The following is a 20,952-nucleotide window of genomic DNA, read 5'->3' on the forward strand; positions in this document are numbered from 1 at the left end:
TGCATGATGGGAATTGGATAACGTGTTCATAAATTGATAATGAATTCTAGAAAACTAGGGAGACAGTGTTCACATGTTTATTATTATTTAAGGAAAGACTTGGCTTTCATTCCTGTTTATCTCAGCAAGTGGAAACTCTCCCAAATACCTTCTCCCCTAGTTCTTCCTGCCTCCTGTTTGTGTCTTTCCACTTTTCTCAAGGGAAAGAAGAAAAAAGAAATATTACAGTTGTATTTTTTCTTCCCTATCTCTATCACTTCCTGGAATCCAGTATTAACTTACGGAAATCAGAATTTTGAGTGATCTTGTGATGTGAAAGGATGCAGTGTGTTTTTGTGCATCTGTTTTTGTGTGATGACTGTTTTCAAAGTGAAGGGACATAGAGGAATTGTGATAAATTGGTCTTCGTTGAATGTCATTATTCTCCTGATTTGACTGACATCTATGCAGATGGCGCCAAACTGCAAAGTCCATCCCTACTTCTCCCCTAAGTTGATCATATAGGTATACGATGTAGCACATAGCTGCGAATACTGTGGTGCCTTAGTGTTCATTATTTGTCTTTCTTTCCCAAGTTCTAGTCCTAGGTCACTAATTAATTGATTGGGCATTTTTCCTTGGATGTACCAATGTCACCATAAATGAATATGTATAAACCAATTTGCTATCGGGATAGTCATTATGTTGCTGACCCAGGGTGAACGCCGCTCCTTTCTCATTTGCCTCTCTCACATCCAATAGGCTAGCAAGTTCTAGTCATTATTCCCTCCATAAATATCATAATTCCTTTCTATTCCCACTGTTCGCTCTCTAGCCCAGACTCTTATCACCTCAACCCAGGACCCTACAAAGTCCTCTTGCCTCAACTTCTCCCCATGGCTTCATATGATCGAATTTCCTTAGTATGCAGATTCATGCCCAGAATCCTTCAAAGACCCTCAGTTACATGCACAGTTAAGGTCGTATTTCCCTACTGCACAGGTGGCAAACAGAAGGCCCGCTGGCTGAATGCGGCCCTCCGCCTTGTTTATCTGGCCCGGCACCTTGTTTCTACCCTGCGGCAGCACCGAGCTCCTCACCCCTAGTTAAGGAGTAGTTACATTTATACAGTCCTAAAATTACATTCGGCCCTTTGAAGGCAACCTCGAGGCTGACATGGCCCCTGGTGAAAATGAGTTTGACACCCCTGCCCCACTGGGTATTCAGCAACCCCCATGATCTGATCCAGCCTCAGTGTCCCATTCTCCTCCCGGCCTGTACAGTCCTATCTGCTCATGGTTCCTAGAACTGCCTCATCTCTCACTCCGCTCTTGTCTTTCCTGCATGGACTTCCCACTGCCCTGCTCTCAACCTGATACCTTACTGTGCTTCAAGGACCAGCTCAGGCGACACTTTGGCCACTTAAATCGACATTATTCTTTCCCTTCTCTGAACTTTTATAGAAGTTTTTGGCAACATGTTAACATTTTTTTAAAAATGTCCTCACCCGATGACATGTTTATTGACTTGAGAGAAAGAGAGAAACATCAGTCGGCTGCCTCCCGTACATCAGACCCACAACCTTTTTGGTGTGCGGGATAACACCCCAACCAAATGAGCCCCTGGCCAGGGCAATATGTGACATTTTTATATTGTTTTTTAAAAATGTACTGACCTGCCCAACTGTATTGTGAGCTCTTTTATAGACTACGCACTCTGATGCTTCAGAGACAAGCCCTGCACCTCATATATTTTAATATATCCTAGAGTATATTTTTAAAGACCTGCAACAATATTAGTCTTGTCTTTTTATTACAGAACTCCCATTCCAGATTTATTTGTCTTTCTCCCTTCTTCCCTCCTCATAGGTAAACAAAACAGAGAACGCCTGCCAAGTGCATGGCAGTAACTGACTGACCCTCCTGTCAGGAAGTCACGTAGCCCAACAGGGGGAGGAGGGAGAGAAGCTGGGAAATGAACTTGTTCAGTCAGTGCTCCTGTGATTTCACCCAGGGTTTCCTCACCAGTGAGAAGGCCGAGCCTCCACTCAGTATTTAGCAGTTTGGAAGGCTCTAATAAATACTTCGTTTACGTTTGGACCAAGTCTGATATTAGATGTTAGAACTTCTAATAGAATTGGCTGTGTGTCTGTGTGTGTGTGTGATCAACTGTGACTCACAAGGTGCAAGAAATATACGTACTAAAATATTCAAAAAGGAAATGAAGAAGTTGATTAGACATGTAGGACGTATGCATAAACAAGCACGTCCCACGTACCCGCCAAGGGAAGCTTGTCCCTTGAGGTGTTGCATGAAGAAAGGATTCGATTGTCAAGTAAGTTAGAAAAATACTAAACAGAACTTCTTTTTGCGATGTATATTAATAAATTAAAGACACCAATAACATCTACAGTTAGAACTTGTTAACTGAGCACTTCTAGAATTTACTATAGTGTGGAACTTATTTTATTTCCCTGAGATATGGATGTTAAAATTCAGATTCTTCTTCCTGCTAAGAAATGGGAAGGTCTAGGAACACCAGGCCCAGATTCCAAGTGACAGCACTGGACTGGGCTCAGGAGCAGCTTCCCCTTCAAATGGGATGTTTACCCTCTGACCAGCTGTGGTCCCTGCCTGTTCTTATTGTATTTTTTTGGTAAATATCAATTGTTTTAAATTAATTTTAATTATAGTTGATACACAGTATTATATTAGTTTCAGGTATACGACGTGGTGATTCAACATTTATGTACCTTACAAAGCGATCACCCCAATAAGTCTAATGACCATCTGTCACTGTGCCTAGTTATTAAATGTTATCAACAATAAACAATATTGTTGACTATAGCCACAGTCCCTACCTCTCCTTATTATGTTTCAGTACTTATTTATGTTTCCTGCCTGGTCCGGAAAGCATTCAAGTTTTCCAGCTGTGATCTTGGCTCTCAAGTCAAGTGACTAAGGGTAATTTCCACTCGGACATTAAAAAGGCATTTCAGCTAAGCATGTTCAAAACTGAACTCCTAATGTTCCCCTCAAATCCATGTCTTCCCCATACTCCTTATCTCAGTGAACAGAACTCTGTCCTTTCATTTGGTCAGTCCAAAAACATTGCCAGGAGCCGTCCTTGACGCCTCTCTTCGTCTCACACCACTGCTGACCCCCTTTACCCTGGCCCGAGCCACCCTCGTTTCTCACCCAGAGGGTCTCCTTGCTTCTAACCTCACACAGAGGCCATTTTTTACAGAGTAGTCAGGGTGATCCTGTCAAAGCCTAAGTCAGATCAAGCTGCTTCTCTGCTCCAAGCCCTCCAGTGCTTTCCCATCTCTGTCCAAATCATGTTTGAATTGCTGATTGTTGTCTATAAGGTCATTAATAATGTGGATCTGCCTATGTCTCTGGTCCCATCTACCAGGTTTTGCTTCACTTAATTCTCTCCAGCATTTCCCTCGGATGTGCCCAGTATGCCCCTACCTCAGGGCCTCTGCATTTTTAGCTCCCTGAGTCTAGCCTTATTTCCAGGCATCCCCAGGTTTGCTCACACACTTGACTAATTCTCCAAAAGTACCCGTTCCGGGTAGTCCTCTTTTCCCATCCGTGCATATCCCCATCACTCACTGTCCACTGGTTTCCCTTGTTCACAGAGCATTAAGCACCACCAGACATGTTACATATTTATCTGTTATATTCGTATCCCTTCCCTCTGTTCCCTGTCACTGAGCTGTAAGCTCCTTGACAACAGGGGCTTTGTTTTGTTCAATCATGTATGCTTAGCGCCTCATAGTGTGTGGCCCAGGAGATATTTGAGCTAAATGCAAGAGGAGTTGGCACGCAGAGGAAGATTGTGAACCAGGTTTCGGAGGCCTTGGTGGCTGTGAAGGAACAATCATGGGTTGGGAGGTGACAGCAAGGAGAGGAAGTAGCACAATCGGAAGTTTCGAGTCTCCTGAGAAGATTGAACTTTGAGAGTACAAGAAGGATGGTCCACTTTCTTTCATCCAAAGAACATATATGCATAACCCATAGACACAGAAAACAGTGTGGTGATGGCCAGAGGGAAGCGGGGGAGAGATCTGGGTGGAGGGAGGCAAAGGGGGAAAATGGGGACATCTGTAATAGTGCAACTGTAAACAATAAAGAAAAGAAAAGAAGGATGGTCCAAAGGTGCAGGGAGCGGTTAGGACTACAGCGACCTTTGACTTGCTGCTGCCAGTGCTCGTGTGGTGGGATAAATGACTTGTGGCTTATGAAGGAAGTGGTATCAGTCAAAAGTAAAACATTTGAACATTCAATACAGATGTTCAAGATGTTGATGGGAGTGGAAAGTAACTCTTTGTTGAAAACAGGTTATTGTTTCCTAATCTCTCATAGATTTATTTCGTGGAAACATTATATGACAGCTAAGTATATGATCAGCCGACTGGACTTTGTTTGTGCATTTTGATACTCACCCATTTATTTACATATTTTCAAGCCCTTTTTACAGTATGCATGACCTAGACCACCCTGCAGAGGTGGTTTCAGCAGTTCTGGGATCAGACCCAGGGATCTGCATTTTTTAAAAGCAAGACCCCTGTTTGGAGTCATCGATTCTTTTTATTTGTATCACTATCGAGTCATAAAAAAATCAGACACTGTTGCCATAAGAGCGTAGTATTTGGAACTCATAATTGCCAGGCAGTAGTGTCTGTCACTAGAGTGAGTTGTTACAGCCTCCCGGGTTAGATGTTGTAAATGCTTAAATGAGTCATCTTTTTTGTTCAATGAAAAATCAAAGATGAAATTACCAGCCATTCCTTATAATGATTGAAAGTTTGCTGAAGCTCAGTGATCATAAAATAAATGATTTTTCAAGGAAAAATTATATTATGAATAAATCATAAGAGTCTGCTAGTTAATCTTCTTGCTAGTTTTTATAAAATAAAATCCTGTGTCATGGTCAGTCTGTAACAACTGATAGAATATTTCCATTACATGGGAATCTACAAATGTTCCCTACATATCATTAACAGCAATGCATTTTGAAACAACCTCAGCTGGTGTCCGTGATGACATGTGGAGGCTGTCCCCAGCAGTGATTCCGTGGCACTCATGGAACCGTGGGAGGGTGTCCTACCCACCAGTTCGGGTACCGGCAGCATCTGCTCTGCATGCAGCCTTCATTATCTGGGAAGATTGTGCCTAGAAAACTGCAAAGGGAAAGTGTTCCTCGTCGGTGTCTGTTCTCTCTGTGTAGGGTTTTCACAAGTTTTCTTCTTGGACAAATAGGCTGGTAAAAATATCCCCCAGCATACATGAACTGACTAGTAATGTGCCTGTCTTCTTGGACCCCTGAAGCATATTCTTCAAAGAGCTTTGTTAAATGAAATCGTCAATTTGAAGTATAATGTCTCTGTCTTTTGAATATAAGAACTATTTCCATCTTTGGGTTACAAAAAATATAGTAGTGTAACCTCGAACAAAAATGTTCTACTCTTGGGGGGAAAAAATCCAAGCATTCTTAATTTAATACCTAACCTCCGATTTAAATCACCTCCAATCTTATCAGTGAGGAGGAATATAATTTGAAATCTACCAGTATCGGAATAGAAAATTCTTAGCATTGTGGAGAATTCAATGGATCAGGGATTTGCAGGATGACCTGGAACCCAACTTGAAGTTTGGAGAGAACTACTAACCAGATATGAAAATCTGCAGTGTCCTCACTAGGGTGATGCGGGTGAATAAAGCCCTCAGTGCTGGGTGTATTTAAACTCTTGAGTTGCTGGCTGGCCAGGCAGCTCAGTTGGTTAGAGCATCATCCTGATAAGCCAAGGTCGCAGGTTCGGTCTCCAGTCAGAGCACATACAAGAATCAACCAATGACTGCATAAATAAGTGGGGCAACAAATCAATGTTTCTCTCTCTCACTCTTTCTCTCTCTCTCTCAAATAAATAAATTAAAATGTATAAATTGGAAGCAACTCTTGAGTTGCTTCCAATTTAGCCTTTTTGAGATTGCGCCCATCCCATGGGAACTGTTAGGACTTAGGGCCAATGTCAATGGGAAAATTATATTTGCTTGTAAAAACTCACACAATGACCAGCTGTTGTGATTTAAATGAATTTTATAAATTGGGTGTTCTGAAAAATCTAAATATTAGGCAAAGTTCATGCATAAATTAATCGACCAACACCAGCAACAGCTAATATTTCATGAGTTCTCATTGTGGAAGGTTGGAACTCTCAGCACCTTTTTCAGAGAACTGAACTCTGGCCTGAAGCGGTAAAATATCTTGGCCACAGCTAATGAGCAGTTAAGACAGTGTTGGCCAACTCACTCTTTGTTCTGTTGTAAGTCTTGACAAGCTCAATGTCCAGGAGAACAGCCCTCTGTACCCTTGTAAGTGAACTTTGTAAGGCAGTATTTGCCAGTTATTTTTGAGTTACGTATTGCCTTGTTTTCTTCCCTTGGCAATAATAGTGATTTTTCAATCCTCATTGGCGTGGGCAACAATGGACCAAATGGCACATAGACCAAAATGTTATCTTCATGAAGGGCTTGAATCAAAGATGAATTCTACATTCTTTGTGTTATTCTGAATTTCCTGTATTTTCAGTACATGTGTTGCCTTTGAAATAAAAGTTTTGATCATTTATTTGTTTATTGAAAATTCTGATTAGCCTTTTTAAAATTGATTTTGGAGAGACAGAAACACCAGTTTGTTTTTCCATCTATTTATGCATTCATTGGTTGCTTTTCGCATGCCTGAACCACAATCACACCTGTAACCTTGGTGTATTAGGGTAACACTCTACCCAACTGAGCTACCTGGCCAGGGCCTGATTAGCCTTTTGCATGAAATGAAGTGAGCAGCCCCATAGGTTTCTTGCTGTCCCCTTGTGGCATTTGGAGATGGCTGTCACCGCTGCTTGGTATTTACAGTCTTGCGTTCAGCCCATGTCAAATGTGCTGAAATTGAGACCACTGGGAGGAAGTTTGCCACCTGGCTCTCAGACACTCATTTTCCACAAGTGATTTAGAGCTTACGAGAGAGAATCTGTTTGCTGCTTTCCCTGATACATTTGCCAGAACCTTTTGGTCCTCTAAACCTGCCTTAGCTTCTCCTCCCCAGGAGACAGTAATTCACAAATTAACTTGACTTTAGTGATCTTTCCAAGTCACACAGAACCGTTCTCTTTCCTTTTAAATCAATGCTACATGTTCTAGAGGCTTTGCTCTTGAAATGGCTTAGTATGTGTTCCCAGTGTTTGTCATCCATTGACAATGGCTGGAAAGGAGGAGGATGACCATTGCTGGGGTTTCCTGTGATTCCTTTATGTGTGAGTGTTGAGAGCACCGGTGAGGAGCATGTCACTAGTAAAATCTGGTTCTTGTCCTCAAAGGCAACCATGGGCTTTAAAAAGCTGTCTGTCCATATGTCTTTTACCACATCATAGTCAAGATCACCGAACTACTCTCGGCCTCCAAATAGACCGCTTGATGGGTCTCAGTGGTATTTCTTACAATGCAAGGTTTCCAACAAAAGGCCAGCTCAACGTGGGGCCTTGGCTGTTGGTTCTTAATGAGTTGCATGTTTCTGTCCAGGAAAAGTCAAGGCTCTTATGACCTCCCCCACCCCCCCCAGCTTCAAGAACTTCCAGTGGTGCTTTGTGGAATTTTTCCCAGCAACTATTTCTAAAAAATTCTACTTCTACTCATTTTAGTGGTACTTTACCTGTAGATTTTTTATTAATACAATTCTGCCATTTTTCAGTGAGGTCAAGATAATTGTTACTGTAGCGAAAGTAGTGGAGTTACTATTTCAGTCATAGCCTTTTGGCTTTGGTAATTTAAATATTTTATGCTATTAAAAATATTAATTCCTTGAAGGAAATTATTCAGAAGACAGCAGGTAAGTCTGTGCACATCTTTGCTGTGGGAATTCAGAAGGATGCATTGCCATCCACTGCTGATGCTTTTCCCTGGCAAGGATCTAGGGCATCTGTCTCCACTCACTCCGTCGGCTTTCTCGGTGCATGCTGATGCTCCAGTCACGAGGCGGTGCCGACTGTGGATACTGGGTTATCCGGGAAACATGATGGCCATGTCACTATGCACCCTTCACTTCCAAAAAGGCACCCAGGTGTCACATGCCTGCGGGATGTTTGGACATATATTTCTATAGCAATAAAAATGCACATGATTCCTACACACTTATTCTTATAGCAGTTACAGCTAAGATGTTAGCTACCATTTCTTGAGTGCCTGTTGTGTGCCAGCCCCTGGGCAGCACTGTGCATGCACTGGACGCCGACTTCGTGACTTGCCGTGTCGTCTAAGGTAGACATCACCATCCCCACTTTGCAAACAGAACACTGAGGCTGAGCGAGTTTCATGGTTGCCAAGTCACGTGATAAGTAGCAGCCTGCAGGTTGGCGTGCTTGTCTGTATGACTGCAAAACTCACATTCTTTTCCCTGCATAGGACACTGCATCCCTGAAGTGAAAGCTCACTGGCTTGCCCTTAATTCTCGAAACTTGGAAATGAACCTTGAAGCTGTACCATATTTAAGACTGCTATAATCTTTTCTTTTTTCTTTTGCTCATTTCTGCCTGTGTTTTCACAGAAGGTTGTGGTCGAGGATGCCTTCTGATGTGTTCAGTTAGCCTTAGGGAATACACTTACTTGAGACTGCTGTAATTTTTATCACTTAACATTAGCTTTAACTTCAGTAGAAGGCAGTATTTAAAAGCATGGACTCTACAATAAATCTTGATTTACATTCCAGCTCCAACACTTACCAAATCTATGCCACTAATTTAACCTCACTGTGCCTCTCTCTGCTTAGACATAAAATAAATTTAAGTCATTACTCAAAGGCTTTTGAGTGAAGAGGGGATGAAATCAGCCACATAAAGCATATAGACAAGGATGTAGAAAGCTACTGAATATTAACTGTCATCCCCATCATCGGCAATACTATCATCTGGAGGTTACCAGTCTCACTGAAAGAGTGTTGCTATGTTAACATTAGCTATAACTAGAAGAGAGACAAGCCCGTCAGCCGAAAAGCTTGAAGAACATAAAAATACAACTACCGTACAACCCAGCAATTCCACTTCTGGGCATTTATTCGAAGTAAACAAAACACTAATTTGATAAGATAAAGCACCCTGTGTCCCTGGCAGCGTTATCTACAATCGCCAAGACATGGATGCAGCCCAGGTGTCCATCAACAGGTGGGTGGATAAAGACGATGTGGTACGTACAGGGTGGGACAAAAGTAGTTTTACAGTTGTTTGTATGGAAAATAATGCAATGTGAATAGATAATAATACAAGAATAAACTCTGTGCTGTGCATACTCACAACTGGGAACCTCCTTTAGCCTTACCGTGTATATACAAACAGAATAGTATTTAACAAGTAAAAAAAATGAAATCCTGCCACTAGTGACATACGTGGATCTAGAGGGTATTATGCTAATGAAATAAATTAGACAGAGAAAGACAGACTGTATGATTTCACTTACATGCAGCATGTAAAACAACACAATGAATGAACAAACAAAACTAAACTGAAACAAACCCATGGAAACAAAACAAAAGGGTCGTTGCCAGGGGAGAGAGAGGTGGGAAATGTGTGAAAAAGGTTAAGGGGAGCAAGAGGTACAAACTTTCCATTATAAAATAAATAAGTCACAAGGATACAATGACAGTCACAAGTCACAAGGATACATAAGAAATACAGTCAATAGTATAGTAGCTCTGTACAGCGCCAGGTGGTTACTAGACATACTATGGTGACCACGTCATCAGGTATATACATGTAGAATCACTATTTTGTACACCTGAAACTAAAGTAATATTTATGTCAACCATACTTTAATTTAAAAATGACTTTAGAAGTTTCTAAGTTATTTGGGATATTTTTAAAAACATTTTGTATAATGCATAAATATAAAAATAGCTTAGATGAAATAATCACATGAAAAGTTTCAATGAAGTTAAGTAGAATTAAAGTAAGTGACAAGCTCAGCAAATCAAGAGACCTGTTCAGCAGATCATGCGGACTCCCAGTTTGAGAGTCCTGCTCCTTTCTGCGGGAGTTGCACACAGCCATGCAGCTATTATTAAATGTCTCATTGTCTGTTTGCCCACGTCGTTGGTACGGAGCAAACCAGACTGTAGTCGTGTTGGCAGATTTCCACTTGCTGCCCAGGAGATACTAAGAGCAGTGAATAATGCCAGCCGGGAACAAACTTGTACCAGATTGAAGAGCTGCAGTGACATGTGTTCTAGACTCCTGGTTGTACGTTAAATATGCATCGAGTCTACCTGAGCGGGGGGAACAAAGGGCAGGTAAGTACCTCCACCTTCTCTGTGTGCTCTGAGTTTCTTAAAAAACTGCACTGGAATGAACCTAGGTTCATCGGTTGTCACAAATGTACCACTCTGGAGGGGGGGGACACAGAGATTGGGCGAGGCTATTCATGTGTGGGGCCGGGGGATGTGGGAAATCTGCATGCTTGCCCGTCAGTTTGCTGTGATGCTAAAGCTACTCTAAAAAAAAAAGTTTTAAAAAAAGGCAAAACATTGGCCTGGAAATTAAGTTGTAATTTTAGTATTTGAGGAGAAACTCGATTTTAAAAGAATAATTAACAGGTTTATGTAACTCTTTATTTAACCTGCTTATGTAATACATGTAACACCTTGAAGGTATATGGCATCTGTTGCAAGTCATTGTGAGAGAGTATGAAAATAGCCAGCTTGTGAAGAACAAGTACAAAAAATTTTAGCGCAAATTATCTTAAAGGAAACCTTATGAAAAGAATTGATTTTTGTTACTGAAGATGTTCCCAAATTAAGTTTGACATGTTCCCCACTGGCCAGTCATAGCTTTAAATCTAATAAACAAGAGCTCTCTGATGAACCCATTTGATGTTTCTAGTTTAAAAGTTGAGTACTTTAAATATTTCCAAAAGTTTCATTCTGCTGGAGTTGTGATTTTTTATAATTCAAAGATGAAGCCAAAGGCAGTTTACTGCCTAAATCTGTGTGAATGATTGCCCAGGGACTGTTCTTGACAAGTTAATCAGAGAGAGCACTGAAAAATTCCAGAAAAAGTTTTTTTAATATTTATTTTTTTAGAGAGAGGGGGAAAGGAAGGGAGAAAGAGAGGGAGAGAAACAATGATCCGTTGCCTCTAGTACGCTCCCCCGACTGGAGACTGACCCCGCAACCTCGGTGCATGCCCTGACCAGAACTGAACTGGCAACCCTTTGCTTTGCGGGACACTGCCCAACCAACTTAGCCACACTGGTCAGGGCTGCAGGAAATTTTGACTGGCTCCAATGTTCAGCATCTTGTGCTAGGATGGAGTGGGCTGAGGGTAGAAGGGATGAAATACAGAGTGAAGATGAGGTGGTCCCCATCTTTAAGGAGCATCCAATCTAACTGGATTCCAAGACTAGGTATGGTAAGTTTGAAAACAGTCTTCCTTATATCTGCCAGTATTAAAAATATAGCACTGAAGGGCTTAGATATTTCATTAAAAGTAATGAATATTTGTGTGTGTGGTTCTATAACTTCAGAAAATAATACAATAATTAATAGATAATAATACAACAATAAGCTCTGTTTTGCGTACTCACAGCTGTAAAGGTACCTTTGCCCCACCCTGTATAAGACTGCTCAAGTTCGTATAAAAGCATTTGACTTCTTCGTTATCATTCTGGAGGTTACATGAAAATAGCTCATTTTCTATAAATAGCTAGTTACATTTATAGTAATGTGTATCAGCTGGTAGTTTAATAACTTATGCTAAAATTTGAAAAATATGTACATACATTTGTGGTAATAAAAATATTCATTTACTTACTATTTCTCAGTAACAGTTTTTTTCTTTTTTTTTAATTGTTCAACTACAGTTGTCTCCATTTTCCCCCCACCACTCCCCACCACCCCAGCTATCCCCACCTCCCTCCCCTGATCCCACCACCCTTGGTTTTGTCCATGTGTCCTTTATAGTTGTTTCTGTAAACCCTTCCCCCTTTCCCACCCCCCACAGTTTTCCCCTCCCACCTCCCCTCTGTCCACTGTCAGTTTGTTCTTGGTTTTAATGTCTCTGGTTATATTTCTCAGTAACTGTTTTTATAACTCTCTGTGCTTTGGCAAATCAACAAACTTTGGAGTTTGTATTTTTTACTTAGCTTGAATGTGTACTATGTTGTGTTATGTTTGAAATGATTGAGCTTCTAACTTTACTTCCGTAATATAAACTATATTGTAAAATCAGATGGAGAAGAAACTAGTATTATGTTCTTTGTGACAGGTACAGGGGTATGTAATTTATAGATTTTGTCCTGGTTTGTTTGGTCTCTAACCCTTCTGATCCACAAAATCCTAGCAACATTTTAAGTATCCCCTGGTAACTACAGAAACAAAACTCTTTTTATCACACTTTAAATGTCCTAATTGATTTCCATGTCTGTGGCTTGGTTCGGAAATTAGGGGATTTAGTTTCCTTCCCCTGGCTAAGTTCCTGAATTAATCATTTATTTTCTGCTTACATAGTTGTTGATGTCAAATTCCTTTTCAAGTTCTGATTTTCTTACCATATTTATTTGTTGGGGACAGGGGAGGGGTGGGGTGAGGAGGCAATGTATGTGTATTTTATTGCCCAGCAACCTGGAAGTATAAGGATAAGGTAAGGTCCTTAAAGAGAAACTCAGACCAAAGACATTTCACTGGGAAAATTAAAGTAAAAACAGAAGCCACATGGAACAATAGTAATGCTTGTGTTTACAATTTTTGTTCAGCCTCATTTAGTCTTTTGTATAACATGGCCTCTCTCTATAATGTCAGCATCATAGGAGGAAATCTCTTGTCTATTTTATTCTCTGACACGCTGTAATCAGCACCTGGCACAGTACAGATGCCCAACAATGATTGGTTGACTAGTTGAACCAGCACGTGAATGAATGAGTGACACATTTCACTGGCAGTTTCTGGTCTTCTATATTTTATTTACTTTACTGAACTTTTTGGTTGATACTTTGTCAAAAAGTGAGAGAAGAACTGATACTAAATTGTGTAGTTTCTAAATGATTCTAATTCTTACTATTTAAAAATGCTACCATGGAAACTTTTTCCCCCTGTGGAAATTTGTCTCAAATGACGAAGCTATCTGTGTGTTATGGGCAAAGTGCAGGCGTCTCTCTCTCTAGTAGAGGGACACCTGGATATCTCGACCGCTTGTGGTTCAACTTACGCATTTGAGAAATACTTTCATGGTTTTTTTAGTTTCATGGGATGTACATTTAGGGAAGTTTTGTTCAGATGTATTTGAAGAGTATATGAGGCAAGCTTTGTTTTCCTCTTATACTTTGTATAATGATTCAGGATAGTTTGGAGTTACTGATAGATTTATATAACTTAGCTTAAGGTAGATTAAGTAGTTTTAAAGAGATTTTAAAATGTGGTAGTTTTTTAAACAATGCTTTTCCTCAAATGAAGCATTATGAGAAAGAGAATACCTTACATGCAAGTCAGAATTCTCCATTTTAATAGTAAGCACAAAATTTTAATAGCAATTCTACTGGAACGGTAGTTCTCAAATTTTTGGTTTCAGGGACCCTTTACGCTCTCAAAAATTACCGAGCTTTGTTTATGTAAGTTGTATCTATCTATATTTACTGTGCTAGAAATTGAAATGGATAGAATTTTCAAATATTTCTTAATTTCTTTAAAAATAGAAATAGACTATCACATGTCAGCCTAAATAACCTTTTTATTTTAAAATGTATTTCCAAGGCAAATTTTAGTGAGAAAAATGGTATTGTATTGTTTTACATTTTTTGCACATCTCTCTGATGTCTCAGAAAACTGGATTCTTACATCTGCTTTTGTTTAATATGCTTCAATATAGCATGTTAATGTGTCCTCTGGAAAACCCCACTATATACTAGGGAGAGAATGTGAGCAAGAAAGGTGAACATTATCTTGGTATTATATGAATAGAGCTTCCATCTCACAGGCCCCTGAAAGGGCCTTGGGTCACCTTCGGAGAACCACTGCTCCAGAACGGGTGGACTGGGAGGGCGAATAGCAGTGGGGTGGGGCCTTACTCGTTCTTTTATATTATTTCTATGTTGCATTTGAATGTTTTATAATGAGCAGAATCCTTTTGTCATTTCTTAAATTTTTTATTGGTTTTTAGAGAGAGGGGGAGGGAGGGAGAGCGAGAGGAAGAGAAACAGCAATGTGAGAAACATCGCTTAGTTGTCCTTGCCGGGCATCAAACCTGTGACCTTTCGGTTTCCAGGACGACACCCCAACCAACTGAGCCACACCAGCCAGGGCCATATTGTTGTTTTTAATCACTGCATGGTGTTTACTTCTAAGTTTGCACCATTCTTATATATATTAGATATTTTCTACTACAATGACTAATGCTTTAGTAAACTTATCTGTTCTTACATATTTGCAGAAGTATCTGATTATTTCCTTAGGGTGACAACTTAGCTGTGGAATTCCTGGGTTTATGAGGCATCTACTGGTTTCCCAAAATCCTTTTAATAAAATTATAAAATTCCTCTTAGATAGACCATACCCAATTTATACTTCCTTTCCCCTGACCCTAATCCATTCTTGAATCTAATGGTTTAAAAAAATCATTAATATCTCACTTTTCATTACTTTGAGTACATGAGGTTGAGGTAAACATCTTTGCAGATGCTCTGTGCGAGTTCCCTGTTCATGACCTTTGCCGGTTTCTCCGTTGGAAGGTCGTCGTACTGGTCACTAAATATCCAGATCAATGCGGACTCTGCATAGTCTTTGTAAAGGACACCTTCCGTTTATCGTACTTGATGAAATGTTTTCTTGTCTGTGCATGTAAGAATTTTTATAAGATACTATAATTATAATGTTATAATAATTAATCATCTCATAAGGATTATAAGAAACTCTAGAAACTAAATGGTATTAAGGCTCTGGGCTTTTTGACTTAGAATTTTCTTTTTGTATAGTGCCATTGGAGAGGTGAGCAAATATTCTTACTATGTAAGGCTATGTCTACATGGTAGATGTGCCATTCTCATGAAGTTATAATTCATTTTTTAATTTGTATGATCTCTGACTCCTTCTCTAAGACTGAAACCAGCATTGCAGGAGCAGTTCGGCAGCAAGCCGGTAAGAGGGGACAGCAAACCCAGTCCTGGCTGAGATTTTCCTGACTGCTGCAGCTGCCTGTGTTCTCCTGAGGAACCCGCTGTCGCCAGCACAGCCCGCTGTCTTTACTGTGATCTGTGCACTCTCGCCCTGCGCCCATCCACGTGAGAAATGGTGGTCTAACCCAGGTCGTCTTTCCATTTATCCAGAGTATCCACATACTGGAGAGGACTGCTTCCTCCGGCACCGAGCCCTCTGTCAGTCGGCAGTTGCTAGAACCGGAGCCAGTGCCTCTCTCCAAGGTCAGTGATGGAGCGCGGTGCTCTCTCCGATGGCTTGAGGTCAGCCCTGGGCCAGCTGAACTGTAAATCACTCTGAACACCTGCCTCCCCTAGGGTAGCTGAGGTGCCGCGCCCCCTGTAGGGCTGCTCTTGCGCCTCCTTCTGCCTGCAGTATGTAGGGTTTCTCTGCTTCCTGCACAGAGAGAAGACATGAAAGTATATTTCTGTAACCCAGAGGTTTTCAGGGTTACATACAAAAGTCCAGCGTTCACTTTATGAAGGAAAAAGGGCGAAAGAAACTATTGTCATTCCCTGTTGGAGAGATGAGGAAATATTTCTGTACCAAACTAATAGGAAAATAACTGAGTCCAGAAATAATAATAACAGCAGCTACCATGCTTGCCCGTGCACTGCAAACCAGGCACCATGCTCAGTGCTGAAATATGTTATCCTATTTAATATAAGCCTCTGAGCAGCCTTATGCAGTGTAGGTATTTACTACATTTTATAAATATGGAGACAGAGTCATAACTTGCCCAAAGTCACATAAAGGCTGCTGAGGAGCAGAGCAGGGATTCCGACTGAGACCTGTTGAAGCTGGTGCAGCAGCAGCCACCCAGCGGGGCTGCTGCACATGCAGAGTTCCAGGCCCTTACTGCTGGCCTTCCTTGCAGTGAGCCGACGAGAACACTGCAGATTATTACAACTTTTTCCGTCTCATGGAAGCCAGTTCCCACCCCATCAGCCTTTTTTCCCTATGACTAGGCAAATATCTGAGTTCATTTTTGTCTAAAGTGCAAAAATCATAAAGAAAAGTCAAGGAGACGTCATCCTGCTCATCCCCACCCCTAGCCCGACTGCCTGAGATTTTCAGTGGGCTGGCTCCCCTGAGAGAAACTCAGAAAACAGAATGCCTGGGGATTTTGCAATCAAATATAAAAATAGCACTTTATTTGCAAAACAGTTTAACTTCCAAGGGTGTATAACTGATCCGTCCACTTTCCTTATCCTTTATTAAACAAAATCCTTGAAGAAAAGAACTCTCTACTACCCCGGTGGTATGGAATATGCGCACTGTACCATTTTATATTTTGAAGCTATTACAAGCTATTAGGTTTGTTCTATCAGACAGGACTAGACTGCTAACCTAAGGAAAGGGGGAGTTATTAAATTATAAAAAATGTAAAAGCGATCTGATTTCTATTTGAACTGCAAATAAAGAATGTCTACGTGGTAAATATCACTAGTGAAACATCAGTTTTTCTCGTAGGCAGCTAGAGGAGAGAGAAGAGAATAAATAAATACAGGGGCAGCACAGGGCAGCTAACATTGGTTGAACACCCACCTTGATGAGCCAGGCACTGGGTTAGTTCATATATTCCCTCACTGGGGCAGCTTTCAACTCCATGGAGTGAGTACTGATAATACCCTCATTTTATTGATAAGGAAATGGAGACTTGGAGTAGTTGTCCAGAGTCAGGTAGCTGGGGCTTGTGTGACAGAGCAGAGGGGAAAGAGACCGTTATAGTGAGAGATACTCAGAGAAAGAAGGCTTGGAGAATGATACACAGAAACAGAAAGGAGAGGGGCTGGTAGTAAAACAAGAAATAGGGAGCAATATGCACACAAGATTTACTCTAGCACCTTCTCTCCCGCCAGCTGCACCTCCAGCCCCTTTGGCGTCTCTCTTGATAGCCCAGCTACATCTACCCGCACAGGGTTCCCTGCAGTGGCCATGCACCTTCCTCCACAGCTGGGTGTCTGCTCCCCTCCCCTTCCTTCACCCAGCGAAACCGCCATCTCTTCTTTCAAGTTGGGCTCACAGGAGCCCATTTTCAAATGCTGATCCCCTCCCTACCCAGTCCACCCTCAGCCCCAGAGCACCCGCTGTAGACTGTGCTGTAGTTAACACATTCATTTCTTTGTTTCACATTCTTTCTCACGTCAGGTTCTCTAGAAGGACATCCTGACATTGTACTGAAGGTGCTTGTGATTTGCCCAGGGAGAGCGCTCAGAGGCAGCGGGGTGAAGAGGGTCTGGGAAGGTGTGGTGCTAAACAGGAAGGGCTTTCAGCTGGAGTCCAGGGGAAGCCTGATCCTGGGGAGCTTGGAGGTATGAATTGTACCACAGAGCTGGTCTCACCCTGAGGCAAGGAGGACTTTTTGTTCCCTCAGCCCTTTGTACCCTTGTGTTCTGCAGTCACTGAGAGCCATGTGGGCGGGGGGGAGGCTGCAGCATAATTTGCCAGGCAGGAGGCCCCAGCTTGGTGAAACACAGTTGCCCATTAGCCTTAGCAGTTCCCAGTGCTCAGAGCCGCTGGGGCCCGGGTCCTCTGGCCCGACCCAGGATCGCAGCAGGGCACCTACAGCATCCACTGCCATTGCTCCTCCATGCTGTGGTCCACGTGGATCTTGCTGTGGGACTAATACTCTTGTGTTTTTGTGTTAATAGGTATCACATCTTTGGGGGTCCCCATGAAATCAGAGGGTCCCATCTAATCTAGATACCATAGTATCTCACCACCTCTAGGCTCTTAGAGAGAAGTTGGGGGCCCTGGGCACTGGTTGATGGTAGAAGAACATTGTTAGAAATGCACATTGTCCTGTCTCAGGATTTGGTACTTTCACCTCCTAAAGCATTTTCCCACGTGCCCACCCACCCACACATGCACGCGCAAAGACTATACCTTCAAGAAAGGAAAAGTCTCTGGTTTTTTTTCATAGGAACAGACTAGGGTTGTTATTAGGTTACTTCCTGTGTTTAGCTATTATTATTAGATCAAAAGTAGTACTGAAACCTCTATATAGCAAAAATATTTCTATATCTTACTAGAGTCAGGTACAGACATGATTGTATTAGGCTTTTGGCTCTGTTTCTACTATAAGTAAACCAATGAAAATTGAAGAGTTTTAAGCAGAAAATTAGTATCAATTGAAATCATGAAAAAAAATTCTTCAATTTTCAGAGAGTAATTTTAGCTTTCTTAAGATAGTCCTGGTCTGTCTTAGAGACAGGTTGTGCAAAATACTGAGCAGGGAAGTTTCATTTCTTCTACCCCGTGTTTGTATTATTACCATCAGCATTTATAGCTGAAACAGGGAGAATGTTGTTTGGTCTGGCTTTATCTTTGCCTCTTTGTCAGTTTGACAGCTTACTAAACTGTAGGAACTATAATAGGACTCTTCTCAATTTCTTTTGCTATGTTTAGTAATTCTGCATCAGAGAAATGGAATTACTTGTTCAGAGTTCCATCACTTACAATTAAATACAATTTTACTTTCCTCCTCTTTTATCTTATCCCTTGTTTCCCCTTCAGTTAAACTCCAAAAGAAGAAAAAAATGACAAGCTGTTATTACAGTCTGAGTTTAATTAGAAAAATTTCAAAACACATTTGTACTTGTTAAATGTTTCCATTTTCACAAGTAATTCAGAATATTCATCATATAAACACACACACACAGAATAAATCAAAGATGAACACTAGCCTTAAAATAAGGTAAGATCCGGCCAGGGATAAAAATGCTGTTCTTTTAGAGAAGCTGTCGCTAGCTGGGACTGCCAAAAACAGGAGTGTTGTTAAGTACAGCTGATCTCTAACTACAGAGAGAACTCTAATGAACATATTTACACATTTATGGAGAGTTAGGCTTTTAGTTTCTTGATTACATCAAACTTTTTAAAAGAAGTCCATCATCTTTATGGAATCAAAGTCCGTCATTTTTATTTACCTTTTTAGTGAGAGTGGAAAGCCAAAGATGCTGTACTTTGTATAAAACCTGTTTTCCTCTATTATTCTAATATTATTCATAACCCGTATTCACTTGTTGAGTTGCAGCTCACTGAAAACATGAGACCACCAAAGCACTCACTCCCCGTTGTATTCTGGATGACCACGCGGTCTGCACAAGTGTCGTCCAAAACCCTGTCTGCGGCCTGAACTTGGCTCATCGGAAACATGTTTTAGTCACTTTATCTAATCAACAGCTTTGAACAGATCTATCACAGTTTCTGACATCATCGAGTAGAAAATCACTTTCGGGGAGTTGTTTTCCTGTATAAGGGGAAATTTACAGACCTTTCTTCTCTTTGTTTAAAAGGGCACTTTTAGTAATGTATAATTTTACAGATCTTTTAGAGTTTTTAATGTTGCCAGATAAAAACTGGTAGATGGGTTTCTGTGAGGTATGTAGTCATTGACTCGGCACCTCTCAGATAACAAAGAAGATGAAAAAATGAGCTTGGTCTCCGGTTAATTTCCCTGGGGACAGGGGTGCATATGTGTGTGTGTGTGTGTGTGTGTGTGTGTGTGTGTGGTAGGGCTGGGCTCAGGTAAGACAGAAGCACAGGGCTGGCTTTAGCCGGCTTTTCAGAAGCCAGGAGTGTCTCATAGCCTTCATCTAGCAGTGTTCAGCCACATCTTCTGGCAACACTTTTCTGTGAAAAGTCTACCCCATTTACACATATTTGAACTGGAACATAGATTTGATGTGGCCACAGAACAAGCAGTTTCTGGGATGAAAAGAGAAGAAAGGGAAAAGAGGCGTGGGTGGCAGATGCTCAGCCCCTTCCCTTCCAGTCCCTGCAGCCGACTTCAGTAACCGATTGCGGCACCTTTGCCCTGGGGCCTGTCACAGCCTCACAGCTCGTCAGCGGTCCCAGCAGCCACCACCCAGACATTTGGGCCAGCATGGTCCTCTGCCCTGGATTGGAACCCATTAGCCATTCCTGTTGAAGCCTCTGTTCTGTGATCTGTGGATGATTTCTGGTAGAACATGTGTTTTCAGAGGCACCTTCCTGAGTCGGTTTGGGATGGGGCGTTGTGCCGAGGGGCCTGACCTGATCGATGTCCACAGTCACATCCAGCTCTGTGAAGCTGAGGCTTCCCTGCGCTGTGGGCGGGACTGTAGCAGTTGTGCATGGGATGTGAAAACAACCGAAAAAGCGGTTTTTGTACATGGCCTCCAAATTATACCGCATTTGGATTTATTGATGATAGCCGTTGTGACAGGTGTGAGGTGGTATCTCATTGTTGGCGAGGGTGCAGAGAAAAGGGAACCCTTTTGCACTGTTGGTGGGAATGAAGACTGGTGCAGCCCCTGTGGAAAAGAGTATGGAATTTCCTAAAAAATTTAAAAATAGAATTGCCTCATGATCCAGCAATGCCACTTCTAGGTATATATCTGAAGAAACTCAAAACTCTAATTTGAGAAAAATATATGCACCCCTATGCCATTGCAGCGTTATTTAAAGTAGCCAAAATTTGGAAGCGACCCAAGGGCCCATCAACAGACAAGTGGATAAAAAAGTGGTGGTACAAATATACAATGGAATATTACTTAGCCATAAAATAGAATGAAATCTGACTATTTGTGACATCATGGACAGACCTAGAAGGTATTATACTAAGTGAAATAGGTCGGACATAGGCTAATACCATATGATTTCACTTATATGTGGAATCTAAAGAACAAAATAAATGAATAAACAAAATTGAAACAGACTCATAGACACAGAGAACGGACTGATGGTTGCCAGAGG

General features: G+C 41.4%; 1 protein-coding gene across 7 annotated transcripts in view; it reads left to right on the forward strand.

Moving 5' to 3' along the window:
- OSBPL6 (oxysterol binding protein like 6) overlaps window positions 1–20,952 on the forward strand; it is a 197,019-nt gene that overhangs the window by 114,715 nt on the left and 61,352 nt on the right. For 6 of the 7 annotated variants that reach the window (XM_045196285.3, XM_024561508.4, XM_045196286.3 and 3 more), the window contains one exon: window positions 15,342–15,434. In XM_045196285.3, coding sequence (XP_045052220.1) covers window positions 15,342–15,434 — 93 coding nt within the window. Of the gene's footprint in view, window positions 1–10,202; window positions 10,321–15,341; window positions 15,435–20,952 lie in introns of those variants that run through there. The other variant, XM_045196287.3, reaches the window with a different exon arrangement.

The sequence above is a fragment of the Desmodus rotundus genome, chromosome 2 (assembly GCF_022682495.2).
Source record: "Desmodus rotundus isolate HL8 chromosome 2, HLdesRot8A.1, whole genome shotgun sequence".
NCBI classification, from domain to species: Eukaryota; Metazoa; Chordata; class Mammalia; order Chiroptera; family Phyllostomidae; genus Desmodus; species Desmodus rotundus.